General features: G+C 37.0%; 2 protein-coding genes across 30 annotated transcripts in view; one reads left to right on the top strand and one right to left on the bottom strand.

The window, feature by feature from the left end:
• CIP2A (cellular inhibitor of PP2A) overlaps positions 1-3910 on the bottom strand; it is a 35040-nt gene extending 31130 nt beyond the window's left edge. The window contains exon 1 of one of the 2 annotated variants that reach the window (XM_008530849.2): positions 3533-3910. In XM_008530849.2, the coding sequence (XP_008529071.1) occupies positions 3533-3634 (102 nt within the window). In that variant the 5' untranslated portion in view covers positions 3635-3910. Of the gene's footprint in view, positions 1-2413 lie in introns of both variants that reach the window. The other variant, XM_070582793.1, reaches the window with a different exon arrangement.
• The window catches only part of DZIP3 (DAZ interacting zinc finger protein 3), a 101822-nt gene continuing 80295 nt past the window's right edge, over positions 3309-24835 (top strand). For 14 of the 28 annotated variants that reach the window (XM_070582792.1, XM_070582780.1, XM_070582772.1 and 11 more), the window contains exons 1-3: positions 3771-4095; positions 19764-19865; positions 22697-22763. In XM_070582792.1, coding sequence (XP_070438893.1) covers positions 19834-19865; positions 22697-22763 — 99 coding nt within the window. In that variant the 5' untranslated portion in view covers positions 3771-4095; positions 19764-19833. Of the gene's footprint in view, positions 4355-17191; positions 17346-19763; positions 19866-22696; positions 22764-24835 lie in introns of those variants that run through there. The other 14 variants (XM_070582785.1, XM_070582773.1, XM_008530851.2 and 11 more) reach the window with 7 other exon arrangements.

Here is a 24835-nt window from a genome sequence, read left to right as displayed (position 1 = left end):
TTCCAAAGTGCCACTGCCACTCTCTTTCTCAACTTAGAAAATTCATCCATGCTGTACCCTGTGCATGGAAGATTACCTATCCCTTCCTTCACCAGCTAATGTAATCACTGGGTCTCAGTTTGAATTCGCTTCCTCCAGGAAGCTTCCTCTAATCCTCTTCCACCAACTAGGTCAGGTATGCCTGTTACACTATCCTATAGTACATTATACTTTTATTTCACAAGCTGGCAAGCTTTTGTTGACTTAGCAATATTTATCCTCCCTATCACACTGAACACTCCATGATGGCAGAGACTATAAATCAGCATCTATTACCAATATATTTATTGAATTAATGAATTCCAGGACATTTATTCCACCTACTTTGAGGGAGGTAAATGATAAGTGAAAAGAAGCTAAATCCAAAGGTTTAGCTATGGGATTAACTATGTGATTATTCCTTCTGCTCTTTCCCAAAGATAGTAGCTGAGCCCAGAAGTTAGAGAATACCGAAGGAAGTTGAAAAAAACTTTTTTTAGGCAACTAGGTCAGGCATTGAAAAATTTTACTATTTGTTATTCCATTTTTTACTCCTCTCTTAAAAACCTTCAATCACCGCCCCCACCCCATCCCCACCTCCCGGAAAGGTAAAGCTGGGATGGAGGCCAAAAACAGTTGTCAGCCACTTATTTTCAAAATGCTTTATGAATGTTATTCATTATTAAGCATATCTTTTCTATAAAGATGGAAAAACAATTATTTACTTTAGAATTAGATTGTATCTATTCTAAACATTTTTATTTTTAAAAGACCAACTCAAACCAGGCTGTTCCAGCATCCTTCTAATCTTTCCTTTCTGTATCCCTCTTTTATTCCTCCACCAAGACGTCAGGTTTTCTTCTAAAGCTTTGCTGACAAGAGACTTCAGAATATCTGTTCCCATGGAGTACATGTTTTAACATTACAGCAAAAGTCTATCAGACTGAATAAGCAAGTCCAAAGGCGAAATTAGACACCGATATTAGATATTTTGGGATAAAGAACCTTCTGAGCAGTGCCCTTTTGCCAACTTATAAAGCTGGCCTTTTAAAAGACTTAGACATTTTTTGCTTTTAAATACAATTTCCTTCAGGACTGGACCTGTATTTCAACAACATAAGTATTCTAACGTAATAATTATTTATTACCAGGTAAAATAAAAAATTGCTTTACATATTTCCTTCTTTACTCATACACATTGAATGATTTAATGCAAATATAATCTCTGTTAGTAATATCTAATACTTTAGCACTTACTCTAGCCTAGGCATTGTTCCAGGTACATTATGTCTGTTAATTCCTTTCATCACCATAAGCCTGAAAGGTAGGTGCTAGTTGTTTCACACATGAGTAAACTGAGGCACACACTGAATCTAGAACAGCATGACTGGGATTCACTGCTCCTGAATCCACGCTTACAATAATTACATAAGGTTAGTGTTATGAAATATCATCAAGAATGAGACCAGCTCAGCTCTGCCAATCAGAAAAAAATTCAAAGCTCAGGTTCTATTTAGAGCTATAAAGAAAAAATATAGCAGAATAGCAGAGTGAATAATCTCCTTTCACATGATAACTCTCTCTGCACCTTCAGAAGTTGCTCTCATGAGGTCTGTACAAAGATATTCACCATTAACATTTTCCACCAAAACGGTTAAAACTAAAAAATCTGCAAACGCCAAGGATCAGTGTGAATGAATGACAGCAAATTTCACATATTGCTGGTGGAAAGGTAAATTGATATCACTGTGGAAAATTGTTTGGCAGTTTCAACTAAAACTGAATATAAACTTACCATAGGGCCCAACAATTCCACTCGCAGGTATATAGGAGAAATTAATACATATATCCACAAAAAAATGTATGAAAATGTTTATAACAGATTTATTGTTAATTCCACTCAGAACTGAAAACAACCCAAATGCCCACCAACAGGAGAATGTATATAAATTGTGGTTCATTTGTACAATGAAATTTTACACAGCAATAAAAAATAATGAAGTACTGGCACACGTGCAACACGAATGAATTTTACAGAACACACTGAGTGGAAGAAGCCAGACACAAAACTATTTTGTATGAGTCACTTATCTGAACTTTAAGAGAAGGAACAACTGAAAAAACCTTATAGGGTGCCGGAAATGTTCTGTATCATGATACAGGTGGTAGCTAATTGAGTGTACACTTATGTCAAAAAAATCTATCAAGCTCTTCACTTAAGATTAATGCACTTTATGCAATGTATGTGTGCTCTCTCTCAATTACGTGGTAAAAGAGTTTTTTGGTAAACCCCTTGGAACTTTGGGAACACTATCAGGGTGCCAGTCTCTAGCCTCAACTTTCTTTGAAGTCTCCTTCAATTCATGATAACAGTGAGCTCAGACGCACAACATACCTGTTTATTCTCAAAGAGAGGTAATGCTTCAGATTAGTATCTAACATGCCTAACTCCAATTCTGTTTAGACAGCTCCGTTTATTCTGTGGCTTCTGGAGTCCACTGGCGCACTGTTCCATCGTAACTGAGAAGCAAAGCCTAGCATTTAACAGCTAACCTTAATTATTAGGTTGGCAGGGATTTGTTGAGGGAATGAATGAAAAAAAGAAAACAAATGTACTCAGGACACAGGCACCTACTCCAGTTTCACCAAAGGATGATGTTTCTCTACCACTGTCAATCATCTTTCCCCATAGTATTTTGCTAATTTTTGGGAATTTGGCCTTTTATCCTAGAGTTAATACAATAAATAGAATACGTTTTAAAATTATGTTCAATTCTATGTTAACAGAGAAAAGCAGCAACAGAGAATGAAAATAAGCTTTGAATGAGTTTAATTGTTTTTTCACTAAACTGAGGTCAATATTAGCTGGAATTCCATGAATGTCACGACAAATGACAGCAGAAGATTAAGAGCCCAAAAATAAACAGGATCACAGAAAGCTGTGATTATAGCTTTTCTTTGGATAACACAGAAAAAGTATTCTAGACACTAATCTCTGGGAACCAATAAAAAAAGTGAAAGAAATTCAGCATTTTAAGACTGAAAAACTGCAGTAAGAAACAGGTTCAGATTGTAAACTGCCTAAGGGACAAGGGATAAAACAAGTTTTAATCATCACTCTCCATCACCTCCACCCCTGAGAACTGCTGTGAGGGCTCTGTTATGATGGAAAAACCAAAATAAGAAGCAAAGGAAAGACGCAGCTCCGAGCATTCTCCTCTACCAACCCCAAGCACAGCCGAAATGCTCCAGCCTCTTGTCCCACCCTCCCTCTTCCTGGGGCCTTCGGTAGTCACCTCCCTCTCGCTTCAGCCAGCTGAACGCGGAGGGCCTTGGCGCGGCGTGGAAGAGGACGGGAATCCAAGGCTGATCTCACTCGCCTTCTTTGCCAATACAGAAAGATAGCTGAGGGAGCGAGGGGCCGTCCCCTCTTTCCTGGGCTGGGGCCGCCGCCCAGGGAACTAAGGATTACGGCAGGGAAGCCCATCTCGTCCCCTAGCCCGGAGCCCCTCACCTCCAAGTGCCGCAAAAGCTGGGTGGCGTTCGCCTCCGACTTAACGGCTTTATACTGACTGATGGTCAGGAGCAAGGACTTCAAGCATGCGGTGGAGTCCATCCGGCCCCGCCACAGCCCCACCGGGGGCGCACCACCACGGGGCCAGCTCGGGCCTCCAGCTTTCGCCGCGCTTTTTTTGATTTTCGGCCCCACCCCCTCGCTCCCAGATGCTTCCGGTTCCGGTCGCGCTCCGGAAGTCCCTACGCACTCTGGGGGACGGCTCTCAATAAAGAGAGGTGGGAGAGGGTCGAGGCACTGTGTCAGTCCGTGAAGGGGGTTGAGAACCTTTCTTCTCTGAAACTCCGCGAGGCTTTAGTTTCGAGATCCCGTGAAGACGAGAAATCTCGCGAGAGCCGCAATTGCGGCTTTCCTGTGGAGGGGCGGTTAGACGGAAGGGGGTCCTTGGTTGTCACTGCGGTCCGTTTTCGTTTGTTTCCTCGGCCTTCACCTGGATGGCCTGTTTTTCCTCTGTGCAGCATCTTCTACCTGAGAAATGCTCGCTTCCCCCTAGTCTAGACACGGTGAGGAGCTCTGAGGACGAGAATCGCGGGCTCTAGATTTTGAGGCGGCCTGGGAGGGGCCCCTGGTTAAAATCTCAGATGTGTCCACCCCTTCTACTCAGGAATGTTTGTTTCTCGGCGTCAGCCTGTGGCCATTGGGCTTCCGTGGCAAGTTAGTCCTGCCCTTACGGTAGTCGTCAGACTTACTCGAGAAACCTACCTCTGGGCGGCTCCTGGGCGGGTATTGCTCCGGAGGGCGTTCTCGTTAGCGTCAGTTTTTGTAAGTGAAGGTGTCTGTTTTTATCTGGCATGATCGATCGTTTCATAAATCTCGGCGTTTGTGGAAATGGCACTGTCGTTTGCGGTTTGCGATCCGAGATAATATTATGCATGTGTATATAATGAAAAGAGAGTAGCTGCTTCTGGAGCTTTTTGCCTGATGTATGCTGATGTATAATAAAGCTTTAAAAACCAGTTTGCAGAAAATTTTGAGAATAGGCTACGTGTCCTCTTAAACCATTCGTCAGAAACCATGTTTTGTCGTTTCAAAGAAAGTACATTTTTAAAGGCAGGATTTATTTTTATATTAGAAGTCAATTTTAAAATTCAATCTGAAAGCTTGCAATGATCTAGCCACTTGAGACATACGTGTAAAAGTCGTCGGGTAATTAATGTATTTATGCGTTCATTCATTCTGTGAACAATTACTGAGTGTATGTCATGGGCTAGATGTCGCCAGTCAGGGAGCAAAGATAATGAAGCCTCCGCTGCTGGGAAGGAGGTGTCTAATGAGGGAAGCGTGCTGACGGATGGTGTGTATGGATTCACCACGTACGTTAGAGGCACCGCGCAGTTCTGGTAGAGAGGAGCCGGGCTGTCTGCTTACACATCCTAGCTCTACTGTTTGTTGTGGGGCCACAGGCAAATTCTCACTGCTTCAGGCTCTTCCTAAGGTAAAAATCTGGCTAACAGGAGCACTTGCTTCATAAGATAAATTCCATAAAGAATTCATTCAGTAAATAATTCATTGAGGGCCTGTGATGTGCAGTGCACTTGTCTAGGCACTCGCGATTCAGTGACTAAAACAAAAATCCTACTGTTGTGAAAATTACACCCTGGTAGGGGAAGAACAATAACTAATAAACACAAGTTAATACGGAAAGTGAGATGGAGATAAAAATAGAACAGAATTGTTCGTCTAGAGTAATGGTGGTTGAAAAGGGAAGGGGGAGGTTAGGGTAGAGAAAGCAGTATTTGAGGAAATAGTTCAAGGGGTTTGAAAAGAGCCATGCTGTCTAGGGGAAAGGCCCTGAAGAGGGAACATGGCAGTGTGTGTCAGGAACAGCAAGGATGCTGCTATGGCTGGAGTAGAGAGAGCAAGGGTGAGTAGAGGAGATGAGGTCATGTCAGGTGGTGCAGACATTATAAAATAAGTTAATCCACGCAAAGAGTTTGGAACAGTTAGTGGCCTGGCATAATCATGTTCTTAGCATGTGTCAGTTACATCTTAGTTCGTTGGCAAATGCAGTGATAACACTTTGGCGGTGGTTGACTTTTCACTAATAATGACAGGTACTTCATCATCATCTCCATTCTAAGCCTAGGGAAGAGGTCAAAGCTGCTTGCTGTTAAGTGCCGTCTGTCTTTGAAATCTTGCATTTTAACTTAAGCAGTCATACAAATTTTGCATTCTCTTTCAAAAAGTGTTCATTTTAATATAAAGTAACGTATCAAAAAAAATCTTCACTCAAAATTGATGTTGTAGGTTTAATAAGATGTCCCATGATGTTAGCTGTGAGAAACCCTGACATCTTTAGTTGGAGATGCTTGCATGTCCTAATAACAGAGCCATCTTTTAAGCCCCAAGAAGGGGGAAAAGGAAGAGGAGGAGAGGAAGCTGGGTCCAGATGACTGAAGGCCTGATTAGCTTTGAGCTTGGCCTCCACCCTGAATTAAGTGGTGATCTCTGGTTTTAAACTGGGGCCTGATCTTGTTGGGTTTGTGTTTTAGGTTGATTACTCTGGCAGCTGGATGGGCTATGATTTTGAGGAGGATGAGGCTAGAAGTAGGGAGAATGTTTAATTTGCTGGAGTCTTTCCAAAGGATAACCAGGATAATTGAAGTGGAGATAGCAAAGAGGTGACAAATTTGAGAAATACATATGAGGTGAAAGAGGCAGAACTAAGTGACTGATTTCGAATAGGAAGAGTGAGGAGAGGGATGAAACTAGAAGGAATTCCAGGTTTCTAGTCTGGGTGATTGAGAAGATATAGATACTGCTGAGGTAATAAATAGGAAGTATTCAGGTTGTATTTTATGTTCAATGAAATTTTATATAGTTTGTCACACAGTCTTGTACTGTTCTCATTAAATTTATTCCTGGGTATTATATAATTTCTGTTACTGTGAGTGGTTTCTCTTTTTTTCCTAGAAATTTTAAAAAAATTTTTATTGAGTTTATGATAGTTTACAACCTTGTGAAATTTCGGTTGTACATTATTGTTTGTCAGTCATGTTTTAGGTGCACCACTTCACCGTTTGTGCCTTCCCCCCAGCCCCCTTTTCCCCAGGTAGCCACTAATCTGTTCTCTTTGTCTACATGTTTAACTTCCACATGTGAGTGGAGTCATACAGAGATTGTCTTTCTCTCCTAGAAATTTTTAATTTGTTACTGCTACTTTAAAAAAGATACTGATTTTTGGTACAGCTTTTATCCAGCCTACTGACTAAAATCTCTTCTTAATTCTAATGGAGTTTTGCTTATTCTCTTAGACTTTCTAGCTGTGTATCATCTGCAAATAATTCCATCTGTTCCAATATTTATTGTCTTACTTTATTTCATTAGTGTAATCTCTAAAATATGGAATAATCATGGTGATATTGAACATCTTTGTCTTAATATTTAGTTGAATGGGAATGACCAGTATTTAACATTTAGTAAAATTTATGCTGTTGGCTTGTGATAAATATTCTTTAAAATGTTTAGGAGATTGCCTTTTTTATTTAAAGATTTGCCAAAATGTCTGCTAAAAAATTATAAAATGTTTACATTTATATATTTTATTTTCCCCTTTAAAATGATGATGCAATGGATTATGTTGCTTTTTGTACTTGGGATAATAATAGCTAACACTTATTGAGCATTTGCCATGTGCCAGGCACTGTCCCGAGAACTTTATACTTACTATTTAATCTTCATAACAACCCCATGCTTTAAGTGCTATTATGATCTCCATTTTACAGATGAAAAAACTAAGCAAGAGAGGAAGTAATTTGCCTAAGGTCACACAGGTAGTACTAAAAAAACCTTATATTTGCTATGCAGCAAATATTTTATTCAGGATTTCATATCTATGTTCATGAGGATTTTCAGTAATTTTTTCTTTATTCTCTTGTGGAATTTGGGTTATATGTTGCTTTTGAAAAATGAATTGGAAGTTTTCTGTCTTTTTTCTGTGCTGTAGAATAATAAGCATCACATAGAAATCATCTGACCCTTTGTAGATGTGTGCAACTGGCCTATAAAATCAAGCTTGATAGCTTATTTAATGGTAAATTTTTAGAAAATATTTGAATTTGTAATATGGTTATAGATCTGATAATTTTTTCTACCTTTTCTTGAGTTAATTTTGGAAATAGAAAATTTTTAGCATGCCATCTATTTCTCTATATTTAAAAATTTATTGACATAAAGTTGCATAGTATTCCAATGATTCTCTTAATCTCTTTGTAGTTTTAAATTTCCTTTTTCATTTTAGTGTTATCAATTTTCTTTCTTAGTTGGGCTTTCCAGGGGTTTGTCTATTTTATTCAACTTTTCAAGAACTAACTTTGGTTTTATTAATTCTTATTTTTCTTTTTTTTTCAGAATCACTAATTTTATCCTTCTCTTTATTAAGTCCATCCATATACATACATTTTTCCTTTATTCTTTTTATAGTTTTTAAAAGTTGAAGGCTTGTTATGTTTACATACTATATTTTTTTTATAAGGAACATTTATTTTATGTGAAAAAATCTAAAGACAGCAGCTGAAGTGAGCTTGCATTTCACTTTTCCTTTTAAAAAATTATGTTTATTTAAACCAGTCAGGTAAATCTATTTAAAATGCTAATATTCATTTCATTCATCAAATATTTACTGAGTGCTAGTTCTTTTTCAAAGAGCATAGATTCTGTTGGGGAAATAGACAAACCAGAATAAGTGCTGTTAAGAGAAACAGAGAATTCTATAGGAACACGTGACATTTTTAGGGCAAAATATTAAGTATCCAATTCCTTCATTTTTCAAGGATTGGCATAAAATCTCTCTTTGTAAATTTTTATTGCTGTCTGTTCTTTATATTTGGCATAGATATTTTCTCTAATTTGTAGGTGGGGAAACATTTAAGAGAGTTAGAAAAAAACTTGCTTAGGATCTTACAACTCAAGTTAGGGCTGTCTAGCTCCTTTATTTCTTCTGGGAAAACTTTAAAAGAACATATCTTCAATATTGAGCAGTAAAATGGAAATTTTTAATGTCTCATGACCAGGGTTTAAGTCATATTAGGTGAATCAGACTGAATGAAGGTATGAATTATATTTTTGACAGAAGTGCAATTTGTGGGATACTGAATTTTGTGATATGGGAATCGTATCACAGATGTGAACCCCGGGCTAATTGTTCATTCATTCATCCACTGTATATTTAATGAGTGCTTGAGTGGTAGGTACATTTCTGAGATCTGGGGAATACAGCAATGAATCAAATAGACAAAAATTTCTATCCAAGTGGAGCTTTTATTTTAATAGGGGATATAGACAATAAACAAGACATATAAGTAAGATATATGAATGTTAGTAATAAGTGCTGTGGAGGAAAAGATGGGATGGAGTATTGATCAGTATTTGCTATATAACAAATCACCTCAAAATGCAGTGCGTTTCCTGCTCACAGGTCTGTGGGTTAACTGCACTTAGTCTGGTCTAGGCCTGTCTTGGCTGGGGAGCTCTGCTTCAGCCATGTTGTGTGGAAGGGGAGATACCTACAGCTCAGTCTCAGTTATGTTGAGATGTTTACTAGACATTTATTTGTTCTTTTATAGTTTTTAAAAGTTGTTGAGTGGGCTGTTGAATATATATTTGTAGTTAAGGGAGAGGTCAAGGCTGGAGATAATTTAAAGCCTTGAGACTTAAGTGATGTAGAGTAAGTATGGATAAAAAGCCTGAACCTTAAGAAACTTAAGTATTTAGAGGTTGGCAAGCTGTGAAGGAACCAATAAAGAACGCTGAGAAGTAGTTGCCCAGAGAACAGAGGCCCTGTCTTGACCCCATGATTGCCTGCAGGGATCGGTCTTTTTTTTTTTTTTTTTTTTAACATTGGCACCTGAGCTAACAACTGTTGCCAATCTTCTTTTCTTCTTCTTCTTCTCCCCAAAGCCCCTCAGTACATAGTTGTGTATTCTAGTTGTGAGTGCCTCTGGTTGTGCTATGTGGGACCCGGCCTTAGTATGGCTTGATGAGCGGTGCCATGTCCACGCCAGGATCTGAACTGGCGAAACGCTGGGCCGCCGCAGCGGAGCATGTGAACTTAACCACTCGGCCACTGGGCCGGCCCCAGGGATCAGTCTTATTTGTAGCATACAGGCTGCTCTTGACTTCTAAAGGAGGACTCTAGGTTGGCAGAGAAGGCAGTCTGAACCAACACACGGGCTCCCTCTTCTGCATTCAGAGGCCTTGAGGGATGTAGAAGGATGGGTGGCTTCGTTCTTTAAATCAATATTGAGTGCTTAAAGTGTTCCACGTGCTTTTCTAGGCACTAGGGCTATAGCAGAGGGATAAAAAAAAAAAAAAAAAAGACAAAATTTCCTGACTTCTTGGAGCTTCCATTCTAGCAGGGACATGAAGCCAAATCTAAAACCAGGAGATTATTCAGTAGGCATAAACAGCAGGTAGAACAAAAGTTCCATTGGCCCAGGCTCCAAAGATTCAAGGCAGAGAAATCCAGTGGTAGAAAATTGGCAGAGGTCTGGGTAAGGGGTCATTTGGATACCATGTCCTAATGATGTCTGGCTAAAACGATTTAAATACTAATATTAAATTGATTTTACCCTCATGCAGAGTCAGAAAACGAAGTCTATAGAGTCAATGTCAACTTTCATTTTCCGGAAATGTTGCCTTCATCACAAAGCCAGAAAACCTAAACCAAAATTATTCTCCCTTTACAGTTATTATTCTTCCTGTTTCGTTTCCTAACTATCAAGTATTAAATTACAGTACTCTCTAAATGATTTCCAATCCATAAAATTAACTTTCTCACTTTCCAATTTTTTTTCCTATGCATTTCACAGAATTCAATTCTAGGTTAAGAGTACAAGGTTTGGATAATTTGGGTAAATGTTTTTCCCTCATTTTCATATCTAATTTCATATCCCAGAATCGGAAGTTTGCATTTTCTTCAAAAAACCCATAAGTACTATGTATTGTTTCTGAATCCAATTTTATAGATAAGATAAAAGTGACAAAATTTTAAGTTAGGGTACGGTAATCATTTTTAATTGTAACTAGTATTTATTGAAGGCCTACTTTGTGCAGAGCAAGGTCCTCTGCATATCTCCCTTTTAAATATCTGGTCTTTCAGAAAATAAATATTATCCAATTCATGAAATGGGTAGATATCTGTTTCCTGAATTAAATTGTTAAGCTGTTTTCTAAGACAATGTTGTCCAAAGTGGAGTATGCACACATTGGCATATGTGAAACTGTCTACTGGGGTGTGGGAACAAATATTAGAATTTTTCTTTTTACTTATTTTACTTTATTTTTATTTTTTGGTTAGTGTAAGCATTTATTTTTATTTATTTTTTATTGAAATATGGTTGACATACAATGTCATGTTAGTTTAGGTGTTTAGGTATTAGTTTTAGGTATACAGTTAGTTTTAGGTATGCATCTATATACATTAGGAAATGATCACCGTGGTAAGTCTAATAACTATCTATCACCATACAAAGTTATTATAATATTATTGACTATATTCCCTATGCTGTATATTACGTCACTGTGACTTATTTATTTTATAAATGGAAGTTTGTACCTCTTAATCCTCTTCACCTGTTTTGCCGAATCCCCTACCCGCCTCCCCTCTGGCAACCACTAGTTTGTTCTCTGTATCTTATGAGTCTTTTTCTGGTGTTTTTTTTTTGTTTGTTTTGTTTTAGAGTCCACATATAAGTGAAAACATACTGTGTTTGTCTCTCTCTGACTTATTCTGTTTAGCATAATACTCTCGAGGTCCATCTATGTTGTCACAAATGGCAAGATTTCATACTTTTGTATAGCTGAGTAATATTCCATTGTGTGTGTGTGTGTGTGTGTATATATATATATACACATCACATCTTCTTTATCCATTCATTTTCGATGGACACTTAGGTTGCTTCCATATCTTGGCTATTGTAAATAATGCTTCAGTGACCATAGAGGTGCTTATGTCTTTTCAAAGTAGTTTTTGTTTTCTTCAGGTAAATATCCAGAAGTGGAATTGCTGGATTATATGATAATTCTATTTTTAATTTTTCAAGGAATTGCCATCCTGTTTTCCATAGTGGTTGCACCAATTTGCATTCCCACCAACAGCGCATGAGCATTGCCTTTTCTCTACATCTTCTCCAACACTTGTTATTTATCTTTTGACGATAGCCATTCTGACAAGTGTGAGGTGATATCTTACTATGGTTTTGATCTGCATTTTCCAGATTAGTGATATTGAGCATCTTTTCATGTTTCTGTTAGCCATCTGTTTATCTTCTTTGGAAAAATGTCTATTCAGGTCCTCTGCCTATTTTCTAATTGGATTGTTCATTTTTTGATATTGAGTTGTGTGAGTTCTGTATATAGTTTGGAAATTAACCCCTTATTGGACATATGATTTGCAAATATCTTCTCCCATTTAGTAGGTAGGCTTTTCGTTTTCTTGGTGGTTTCCTTTGCTGTGTGAAAGCTTTGTAGTTTGTTGTAGTCCCATTTGTTTGTTTTTGCTTTTGTTGCCCTTGCCTTAGGAGACAGATCCAAAAAAATACAGTTAAGACCCACGTCAAAGAGTTTGCTGCCTATGTTTTCTTCTAGGAGTTTTATGGTTTCAGGTCTTACATTTATTTTGTATATGTACATTTTGATTTATTTTTGTATGTGGTGTAAGAAGGTGATCCAGTTTCATCCTTTTGCATGTAGCTGTCCAATTTTATCTACACCATTTATTGAAGAGACTGTCTTTTCCCCATTGTGTATTCTTGCCTCCTTTGTCGCAGATTAATTGACCATATAAGCAGGAGTTTATTTCTAGGCTTTCTATCTTTTTCCATTGCTGTATGTGTCTTTCTATGTCAGTACCATACAGTTTTGGTTACTATAGCTTTGTAATAGTAATAGTAATCAAAAGCAGGGAGCATAATACCTCTATCTTTGTTTTTTTTTTTAAAGATTGGCACCTGAGCTAACAACTGTTGCCAATCTTTTTTTTTTTTTCCTGCTTTATTTCCCAACCCCCCCTGGTACATAGTTGTATATCTTAGTTACAGGTCCTTCTAGATGTGGGATGTGGGACGCCGCCTCAACGTGGCCTGACGAGCAGTGCCATGTCCGTGCCCAGGATCCGAACCCTGGGCCGCCGAAGCGGACTGCGCAAACTTAACCACTCGGCCATGGAGCTGGCCCCTCTATCTTTGTTGTTCTTTTTCAAGATTGCTTTAGCTATTTGGGGTCTTTTGTGTTTCCATACAAATTTTATGATTATTTGTTCTAGTTCTGTAAAAAATGCCATTGGTATTTTGATAGGGATTGCATTGAATCTGTAGACTGCTTCAGATAGTATGTGCATTTTAACAATATTAATTCTTCCAATCCATGAGCATGGTATATCTCTCCATTTATTTGTGTCATCTTCAGTTTCTTTCATCAGTGTCATATAGTTTTCAGAGTACCCGTCTTTTACCTCCTTGGTTAAATTTATTTCTAGATATTTTAGTCTTTTTGATTCAATTGTAAATGGGATTGTATTCTTGATTTCCCTAACAGATCGTTATTGTACAGAAATACAACATATTTCTGTATATTAATTTTGTACCCTACAACTTTACTGAATTTATTTGTTAGTTCTAATAGTTTTTTGGTGGAGTCTTTAGGATTTTCTATATATAGTGTCACGTCATCTGCAAACAGTGACAGTTTTACTTCTTCCTTTCCAATTTGGATGTCTTTTATTTCTTTTCCTTGTCTGATTGCCACGGCTAGGACTTCCAGTACTATGTTGGATAAGTGTGGTGGGAGTGGCCATCTTTGTCTTGTTCCCTGCTCCTCCAGCACACGCCCTAAAATTAGTCAATGAATTTCCTTCATATATGATCGAGGCGCTTTTCAAGCTGCCACTTTTTCACTGGGACTGGAGCAAGTGAGTTTTTGTGCACCCTTTAAGAGAGGAGTCTTGGTTTCCTACAGCCCTCTGATTCTCCTGGATGTAATCCCTGCTGGTTTTGAAAGCCAGTCATTGTGAGAGCTTGTCTTCCCAGTGCAGGTCCCCCAAGTGGGGGAGCCCAATGTGGGATTCAGACCCCTCACTCCTCAGGGAGGACCTCTGTGGCTGTGATATCCCTTCCACCTGTGGAGTCACGCTGCTGAGGGTGTGGGTCCCCGCCAGACCACATCTCTGCCCCTCCTACCCATCTTGATGTGGCTTTTTCTTTATATCCCTATTTGTGGAAAACCTTTTCTGTTAGTGTTCAAGTCATTCTCAGAGGTAATTGCTCTATATGTAGTTTTAGTTTTGGGAGGAGGCAAGCCTGGGATTTTCCTTGTCTGCCATCTTGATCCCAAGTCTACTTATTTTAATCTCATTCTTTTAAATTTTATATTATAGTAATACCTGTACATAATTCCTAAATGAATTGCTATTCATATGTTTTCATTGTATGCTCAGATTTATTGCTTTAGGGATATATGATCAAAAAAATTTAGAGACTTCTCCAAAATCTTTAACCTTAACAGAGCATTTAGGCAGGCATTAATTATTATTTATTTCACTACCATATAAGGTATCTGGCATTGTTCTGAACTGTTTTGTTGAACAAATGAATCCTCTTAGCAAAAGTAATGTGAATAATATGCTATGAAATATTAAGATGGCATGATTAATTATCTTTACAGTATCATTTACTAACCAGTAAGATCATATAAGTAGTTTTGTTTCTGTGTGTTTGTCTTTGTGCATATTATTTAGTTTAGCTTATAATTGTACTAAGCTTGTGTAAAGTCAAATATTGCACTTAATGGGACATAGTGGAAAGAACATGGAATTTTTAGTTGGTGAAACTTGGGCATGAATTCCTGCTCTTATTGATTTATTAGCTTTCTAAGCCTCATTTTCTTAATTTTTAAAGTGGATTGCTATAATGTTTATCTTTCAGAGTTGCATGAAGATCAGATGTGTATTTAATGTACATAAGTACATAGCCCAGAGCTTAGCATATTGGAGCTGATGAAAATTAATCTTATTTTCAATGAAACCAATTTAATACACCTAGTTAATTTTATATGAAAGGAAACTCTTCATAACCAAAAGCTTGATCTACCTTCTTACCTGAACCCTTCTTACAAATTTATGCCTTTCTGAGATAATGAGGTGTAGCCAGTTTTCTCACATGGGTGGATCTAGTTGGATTTGGGTAGGGTACGCTTTGTCATTGGTGCGAGGGAGAGTACGTGTTGTATCCTCCATTCCCTGCTTGATTATCATCTCTACATGTGTGATGTCTCAACATTCTGTCTTGTTTCCTTTCTTTTTTCATTATAGTCTAACAACTGTAATGACAACATGATATTTTTAAATTGCTGAAAATAGTCTGTTTTTGGAGAATTTGCTAAGGGGTAACATATGCTGCTTCCATTGGTTCCTAGCTACATTTCTGAATAGCCTTGTTTTGGCAATGCTACCTGTAAACAACCTGAAATTGATGGGTAGTTTAAAACCTGGATGATTTTTTTCAGGTAAATCCTAAACTGTGCATATTTAATGTAGGTACATTCCAAATATTCAAAACAAATTAATATATATTCTTTAGGTTTGCTGTGTAAGACCAAAAGTAACTGCCTGGATAGATCTGAAGAGAATTAAAAACCTGCTTCTGACAAGATACTAATTTTGGCAAGGAAATTTCCTATTTTGGCAGATTTATAAGGAGGGGGCAGTAGGTAAACATTGCAAGGTTCTTGCTTTCTGTTATGAGATGCCAGACAGTGCTAACAATGATCTTTGCAAAATGGCAAGAGCTGAGATGGACAATGAATACCTTGATCTTTTGGGGCATAAAATATCCTCAGCTTCTGATAACTTTTGCAGAGATTTTCCAAGCATCATCCATCAGTCCTGGAGTTTGCCTAAGCAAACTATATATTTTTACTTTGGGGGAAAATAATGTTTTTGCCACCCATGTCTAGGTATGTTCATTTTGTGGTCCAAGAAATTAAACAAATACAAAAATGGAAGAAACTAATGAAGAGTTAGAAAGCCAAATAATCAGTATATTTTGTTGATTTTTAACATGGCTAATAACAAAATAATGGTACAATCTATTATTCTTTGAGTCTAACCGCATGGCCCTACCTGTTCTTGTCTACCTGGAGCTTTCTAACGTATGAGAAATAAAGACTTTGAGAGTGCTAGAGCTACAGAACTCCTGCTTTACTACTTTAAAAGCTACCAAGAATGGCTGTTGATGCTTGTCTAGCAGACATAATCAGATCAATAATAGTTAAAATTTTGCTTCTAAGTAACTCCCATCATAAATGTCTTGATTTATTCCTAGGAAGTGTCCTTTTCGTATTTTTTTGTCTTGAAGTGGTTACTGTACTTCTCATCTGTGGCCCAAACATCTCACATCTCAGCCTCTTTAGAAGTTTTCTGGAATTCTTTTGGCAAAATCTAACAGAAGTGATAAATAGCAGTGTCAGAGTTTGCTTTGCTAACAGACCCATAAACTTCTGGAGTTTTTAATTTATTACATTTTTAATTTAATGCTGAAGTAGTAAATCCAGTTTTTTAAAATACCTATCAAAATTTTTACCAAGTTGCATGTTCAAGGTTGTTTATTGCAACATTGTTGGTTGCAATGCATAGACAACTTCCCATAACAAAGATTTATCCAGCCCCAAATGTCAATAGTGCCAAGACCAAGAAACACTGATTTAGTGGGCATAATAAAAGTTCTCAATAACTGAACTCCTCTCCTGAAAAATACTAAGTACATTATTTTCTTTTCATGCTAACAGCATTGAGAAAAGCAAGCTTTAATTTTATTGTTTTTGTACTGACATTCATTTTCCCCCCTGGCATCTTCTGATCTCTAAGTGCCAGAGCTGACAAGGGTACAAATTCATGGGATATCTGCCCGACACATTGAAATATAAACTTGGTGGCCAATTAGAGCCTCTGACTTGGTCAGGTGACTTAATTAAGATGAGCATTTGAGTAGATTTAAAAAATAATGTGCCTGTGTACAGTTTAGGGAGGTGACAAGAGTGCTACAGGTAGATGTTTAAATGAATGATTAACAGCTTATAAACAAGAGTGCTTTGATGTGAATAAGCACAGCTTAAAAAATGGGGAAATGAAACCTTTTAGTATTTAAAAAAAAGGTTGTCATAATTTCAGTAGGTGAGAGGGAAAGTGGGAGCTGGGAGCTCAGAGGGAGCAGTAAGAAAGGCATTTACTGTTGTCAAGATATGGAAGGCAGTACCATATTTTTCAACCAGTAAAACAGCCTGCAGATAAAATCATCTTGGTTGGTGGATAAAGCTGTGCTGTAAATTTACACTGAACTTTAGCTTGTCCTCTGATCAATCAGCCAGAACCTGAATAGGTCCTGCCAAAGAGCAGTCCCTCATTTCCAGGAAGGCAGAGTTAATATTTCGTTTCCTGTTGACAGAAAAAGTCTATTGAAATGAATACACCGGGGGAAACCAGATTCACCCCTTCTCCCATGTTAACCCTGATTTTAAAGGTTTCCTTCAGCCTTTTCTAGAACAATGAGAACCTTGGGTTATCTTGGAAGCACAGTGATAACGTTTCAGGCTGGCTACTTCCTCTCTGTTGCTAGTTGCTTATGCCCTCCTTCCCAGTGGAGGCTGTAAAGTGCTCCTGCTGCCGCTATTGCTGGTGTCTTTGCCTCTGCTCAGCTCCTGAGGAATGATGGGATTGATGGTCCTCTCCTGGAAAACCGTTCAGCACAGAGATTCAGCCCAGGTTGTATTTTTAAGCAGGCTGAAATAGAAAGCCAGTAGCCTTTCTTAACTCTTAATTCAGGATCCATGTCTTCAGATTTGTTGATTAATTTTACGCCCTTTTCTTTTTCAAGCTGAACACTGAATAGCTGAGCAGAGACCTTCTGTCCTCTCTACCTTGTTGCCAGAGGATTTTCCTCCCTTTGTCTCAGCCTTGTAGTCAGTGCAAACAGCTACTGACTGAAGGAGAGCTTATCAGAGGGAGAATTATCCGTGTCTGAGCTTTTAAATTCTGGAAATGAGGGGATTGTTTTCTCTGGAAGAGGCATATGTTTGTGTGCTCTGGATATGAAATAATGCCTAACTGTTGCTTTTTATTAAATTAATCAGTGAGGTTATAGAAACCATAAAAAAAGAACAGTTTGATCACAATGCTAGTTTTGTTAGGGATGGACAAAAAACTAAGAGGTGTTAGAAAGCTGTCTGTTTTAAGGAAATTTGTTTTGAGGAAATTTGGATGGTCTGTGTGTATTTGAATCTTCACATTTGTGTTTTGATTAAGAAGTATTAGTTAGCCTTGAATTGTTGGGGAACTACCCTTGTCTCTCGAGACTCTGTAACTTAGAGCTGGTGTGAGTCAAATATAGAATATAGATAGTCTCATAAGTAGGAATACTTGTTTTGCAGATGATCCCATGGGACTTCTTTTGGCCTTTATACCAGGAACTGAGTTACCCCTTCCCCGTTTAAGCTCATTAATGACAGGATACTCAGACCTCAAAGCTTAGGAGGGTTCAGGTCCTGCAGTGTTTTCTTCCTCTCTTTGTGTTAAGTAGGTTTTTCTGGCTTTTTGTGAGACTCAGCATCATGTAAAACAATGTTCTTTTGAGTAAACACAATCTGAATTCTTAATAGATGACTTACAAATTATCTTGTGGAACACGTTTTCTTGATTTGGGAATCACCTATGCTGAATTGCCTTTTAGTAATGGGCTTCCAAAAGTCTACTAATCTAGTTTATTGGGTATATATTAAATATTTTATTAGAGAAACTGGCTACTCAGTTACTGAGATAAATATGTGGTCCAGAGGCAGCAAGTGAGAAACTTTGTCCAGTCTTGTGCTTGGCAGCAAGACTCTCTACTTCTGTTTTATTTATGCTATTGCTGCCACTTTCTTTTGTTTCTCCTCATCATTTCTTTCTTTGCCCCAAAGCACCAAGCAATAGTGTTACTTATGTTTGCTTTAATACTTCCTGGGCTTCTGTACAGTGGGATCAGAAAGGGAAGTCAGCCTAGCAGAGGGGAATGGAGTCTAGAGGCTTGAACTCTTAGTAAAAGGGATCAAATAGAACTAATTTTAGAAGAGTTGGTCTTGGGATGGTTAAATTGAGAGCTGTATAAATAAACATATACTGAGACTCTATTACCCTTTTTGTTTTCATTTGTGTTGCCTCAGTATTATTTTTCTTTCAGAAAACATCCACAACATCCATTGATTTTTGAAGCAAAGAGTATGCAAGAGTTTTTTGCATCCCACCTCTACTATTTTATGGAGATACAGAATCATACAATTTTGGGAAAAAGTAGCTAAATGTTACTTTTAGACTAAAAGAAAAAAAATTAGTGCTATCAAGATTGTGTTAAACAGGAATGCATATACCTCTGTGGGAAATAAATTAGTACAAACCTTTTGGGAAGCCATTTAGCAGTATGCACCAGGAGGCTTAAAATAGTTGTTTTTGTTGTTGTTGTTTTTGCTGAGGAAGATTGGCCCTGAGCTAACATCTGTGCCAGTCTTCCTCTGTTTTGTATGTGGGTCGCTGCCACAGCATGGACGCCAACTAGTGGTGTAGGTCTGTGCCCAGGAACTGAACCTGGGCTGCCAAAGGAGAGCTCACCAAACTTAACCACTAGGCTACAGGTCCCCACTAAGCCCCAAAATCTTTGTTTTTTGACCTGGGAATTCTACTTCTGAGAATTTATTGTAAGAAAATAATAATGAATAGTAGAAAAGACTTTATGGACAATGGAATTTAATACAAAACTAATTATTTATAATGAAAAAAATGCAAACAATCTAAATGTCCGTCTGTAGGGAAATGGTCAAGGAAACCCCAGTCAACCAACTATTGTGTAGCCATTTAAGATGTTTACTAGGAGCATAAAATCATATGAGAGATGCTTTTGATATAGTGTTCAGTGGTGAAAAAGATAGTGTAGCATTGTCTATTTAATATGATTACAAATTGGTAAAATATACCTGTGCTTGGGAAAAATTAAGTATATTAAAATGTAGGCAGTGATTTATGTTTGGTTGCTGAAACTATGTGATTTTCATTTTCTTTTATAGCAGTTTCAAAATTTTCTTCACTGATACATGTGGGGAGGAAGAATGTAATGCTCCTATCTTCCCACTAAAAATATTACTTTCTTTTCAGCTTTAAACAACAGTGGTAAAAGTCAGTCTACAAGCATTGGAATAAGACTTGCAAAAGAACGTTGTGCAGCATGGATTCTCTACCAGAAGAATTTTTTGTAAGGTAAGGGATAGGTTGATAAAAACCAACTGCATTTGTTGCTTTCCGAAAATATGACATTTATCTTTTCCATATAACCTTGGGAAGCTAGTGCGAATGAGATGTCCTTATGTTACAAGACAATTTAGCAACTTTGATTAGTGGGGAATATAGACTGAGTGAAATCTAATTTTAGCAAATTTCTCTAAGGACCACCCCTGGCTAAAGAGCTAAGAATTAAAAAATGTACCACAGCTTGCTACACTTGGGGCATTCTCACCAAAATAATGTTTTATTTATCATTTAACAAGCACGTACATAGACTTACTCTTTGCCAGGTATTGTTTTAAAAGCTTTTACAAATGTTAACTTACATAAACATCATAACAACTCTATGAGGTGGATGCTATTATTATTCCCATTGTATAGAAGGTAACCTAACCATAACAGAAGACTCTACGGAGTGGTTCAGCTGGGCCCAGGCCTAATGACCGTCTGTGCCCTCCAACCAGGGCAAGTTCAGCCTGCGGATACCTCTCCCATATAATACTAAACAGCACGTTACTACTGGAGATCTCTCTCCCACCTTGAGCTGTCTCATATAATAAGCAATGTGATCTGTTGATTTATTTTACAAGCATTTACCGACCTCCTTGGTGCTTAGGGAATAAAGACTGAGACAAAATTTGTGTACTTAGAATTATGATGTAGTAGGAAGACATGTAAAAAGCTATTATATCTTTAGACAAAATAGATGCATAAGTGTTATATTAGAGTTGCTGTGTGTATATAGAAAGGAAAACTAATTATTGACTGAAGGTTGAGTAGGTTTCCACAAAGTGACATTTGAACTGAACTTTAAAGGATAAGAAGCATTTTGATAGGTGTAGAAGCTGAGAGGATAGGAGGTCATTTGCATGAGGAAACAGCAAGAAAAAGGCTTAAGATAAATTCTTGGGGAGGATTTCGAGTGTCCTGCTACGGAGGCGGAAGTGAGCTTTATTTTGTGCAGAGCCATTGACATTTTAAGAAGAGAAAGGAAATTTTACACTGTAGTTCGGAAAGACTACTATCAATGGTGGGAAGGATGGGATGACAAGATACAACACTTGTAATAGTTCAGGAAGAAGCTGATGAAGGCTTGTACTGATAGGAATAAGAAACAGTAATAAAGGAGGGGCTTATAGAACTAGAATGAACAGAATGCTGTGACTGCTTAAATATGAGAAAAGGGGCAAAAGAGAAGCAGAGGTGGCTCAAAGTTTTCTAGTGACCAGAAGGAAATATATACCATTAGCTAACATTGGCATCAAAAAGGAGAGACAGGTTTATGTGTGTATGAGAAAGAAAGAGAGGCCAGATAATGAGTTTAGTTTTGGATGTGAAGAGGTTGAGGTTCTGCTAAGATATCCCTGTGGAGGTTGTCAAGTAGGTAGATGGAACTATGTAGCTGTAGCATCAAAGAGCAGTTAGGGCTGGAGATAGATTTGGGGATCATTAGAATGGGATGCTATTTGAATTCATGGACTTTTGCTCACTAATTTATTTGTTTTTATATTTATTCATTCAATAAATATCTAAGTACCTACTTTATGTCAGATGTTGGGATAGATACTTGGAGTTTAAGTCGTGTTTAAGAAGGGCCTGATCCCTATCTGAGAGTATTTATACATGGGCATAAATGAGATTGATTTAATAGAAAATGTAGTTAAAAAAAAAGGCTAAAAATGGAACATTACTATATATACTATGTATATTTTAGGATATATCATTATAGCAAAATTTCAGCTCCCAGCAGCAGAAAAAGGATACAGGTGGTAAAAATAGAAGACGAGCAAAAGAAAAATCCTAGCCTGTGTTGTCTAGTTTTAGCTTTACTACTGTCTAGGTATAGAACTTAATACAAGTTATATATCCTCTCTGGACATCAGTTAGAGAATATAGTGGCTGCCATTTATGACAGCTGATGTACCTTCCTGTTCTAAAACACAGGGAGCATGGGTTGATAGTGTTAATGTAAACAGTCCTATATTAAATATTATTAAAATAATAAATGAATAAGATGAATGAGAGGAAGAGGGATAGCCAGTGGTACAAACTCAGAAGTGCCTAGCTTCTCAGGGCTCAGAGGAGAACCAGCAGCAGCAAAGAATGCAGTGGTTTTCAAGGAGGATTGAAAGGTGTGATGGATAGTGTTAAATGATCCAGAAAAGCCAAGTAGAATGAAGAACTAAAACAAAGCTTAGCTTTGTAGGAATAGCAAATCGGATTTCCTTAGTAACCTATTTTAATGTTGGGGAGGGAGTGAGAATTAGTTAAGATTACACAACAAAATTTGTTATGGAACCTGTGGGAAATATAGCAGCTCATTTCCCACACTTTGATTAAGAAGCTCTGAAGTAGGGTTTGATCATCTGGATGTTTTGAAAGCTTCACAGGGATTTTAATATGCATCTTGGACTGAGAACTACTGGGTTAAAGAGTGAATGATTATGAAATGGAGTTAGCAAGTAGAGTATACATTTGAGAACATTTTGTACTCTTTCTCAAACCTTGAGAGGCTTCAGAATACTGAATACTGGTCTATATTGTGTGTCTGTTAAAGATGAAAAGTTTTTTGTATCAGCTTTCTGTTCTCTCTCCCACCATCCAGTGAGGGCATAGCATAATTTCTTTTCTTTAACTTGAGTCCCTAAAGAGATATGGCACCTACCACCATTAACAGTCTTTGATACATACACACTTGTGAAACTTTCAGACAAAAATTCACCTGTTCGATTCTTTACTACTGCAATTTAATTGTGTTCTTTGTAAGGAGATGCTCTGAATACACCCTTCTTTTTCATTTAAAATAGGGATCATCCTGTAGAGGAGCAGACTGAGGAAACCGAGAATAAGGTAGAAAAATCAACTGATCAACTGGTAAGAGAAGATTGAATTTTCATTAACTGTGACTTAATTAATAATTATTAATTATGTATGAGATTGTAATGCTAAATCCAGTTAGTTTAATTATCTGTTAAAAATTTTGAAGTGAGTCCAATTTCCTACTTTAATATGTAAAATTACGGTCATAATTAAATCTTTCTTTGATAACTTGCATCTCAAAGTTATCTTCTTAAGCACCAATCCTCACTATAAGTTAAAATTAGTAGACAATTGAATTGACTTGCCTGGAAACGTTCTAACTATGTTTTAAGAAATCTCTTATTTGTCTTTTAATACAAGTTATATATCCAAACAAAATGAAAACTATACACAGACAAAGAAAAGATACACATACAGAGAATTTTATTTAGTAAGAAATTTCACTGAGTTGCTTCTGAAGTTAATTTTCTTCCATATTTTTATCGTCTTTAATGTTAGAACTTCCAGTAATGAAAGAGAATAACTGAATGTACATTAATATAAGCTTTTCATTGCCAGTCACGGTATGCTTTATGGTAGATAAAATACACACACATGCACACAACACATATGCTTATATTTAGTGAAGAATAAGTAAAGGGGTATTTGTTTGTTAGCTTCTTGTTGGTGCAGTTTTCACCTTCCACATATATAATGATTGATGTCCACTTCTTAGTAAAGTTTGTAAAAGTTATCAAATAACTTAGGAGGAGAAAATATATAAACATAAAATAATCATAGTATTCACCTGCATGAGGTTGTCACCATAAAAAATATTGCAGAGGAAATGTAACATGTTCACATGTATGCAGAGACATGCAGTTCAACCAGAGGGATTAGATCCAAAAAAGACATTTCTAGATTCAGATTTGCCTATTTCCAAAAGGCAAGGGAAGTAGAAACTTTGACTTGAATTTGGTTTAGATGCTAAATCAATTTTGCAAAAACGAATTCAGTATCAAATATTTTAATGACTTACTTAAAAAAATTGTATTTATAATAAGAGAAATACTTAACAGTCATGAAGCTTATGGTATTTCCTGTTGACAAAATTTTATTCATGCCATAATCTTGCTTGTGTATCAATTTTGTAATTAGTGTTAGATGATTCTTTGGTTACTTCTGACTGTATAATTGACCTTTAGTTTGAAATATAAGCACTACTGACAGTGTGGAAGTTTTTTTTTTTAACTTTTTGAAAAATTTCAAACCTACAGAAAAGTTGCATGAATAGTACAACCAACGCTTAAATATCCTTCACCAAGATTTGTCAAACTATTAAAGTTTTCCTACATTTTTGGATGTAATTTTTGTATAGTGAAGTACTATAAAAAGTAAGGTGTATTTGTTAAGTATTGATAAGGATGAAGGAATCTTAATTTAAGACTCAAAGCCAGAACAGGAGAGTAAGCAGATAGTCTTGCAATGGACTTTATGGTTCCTAGTCACTTTCCTGGGTAGTTCCAGGTCTGTTAGAGACCTGACAGTCAGAGTCAGTCATCACCAGGGCATTTTTAGTGATTCAAATGCTACATGGCCTCTGCAGTAAGATGATATCTGTTCCGATTTTCATAGGTTAGCAGCAACTTATTCATATTCCCACAGTTTCAATAAGTTATAGGAACTGTGGTGTCTTATTAAGGTTTGAAGAAAGGCCATCATTTATATGTTCCAGGTCCTTTAGCCATTTCTGTTGCCCACTCATTTCTTACAACTAATGTTAATAGACAGTCCAGCAGGACTTGACTATATAGCTATCAATTAACCATTAATAATGGCTTTATTAAGTCTGTAAGAATCAGTTCCTGAAGTCCCGAAATTATTGCTTCTTACTCAGCTCTGACTGAATTGAGGGGATAAGAGTCATTCTATTTTACTCCTTCATTTATAATTTAAATGATTACAATTCTGTTCATTTTCAAATTACTATGTGTTTAGTAGCTGATGTATCAGCCATATAATATAAAAAGCACTCTTAGATATGATTTTCATATTATTATGTAGTATAATCTATATACTATTTTGAATTTAGTATTTTTTATGCCTTAAATGGACCAATTCAATACATGCTGTGTATTTCTCAAGGG

Source organism: Equus przewalskii, chromosome 18 (genome assembly GCF_037783145.1).
Source record: "Equus przewalskii isolate Varuska chromosome 18, EquPr2, whole genome shotgun sequence".
Classification (NCBI taxonomy): Eukaryota; Metazoa; Chordata; class Mammalia; order Perissodactyla; family Equidae; genus Equus; species Equus przewalskii.
This window is presented reverse-complemented; position numbering and strand designations above follow the sequence as displayed.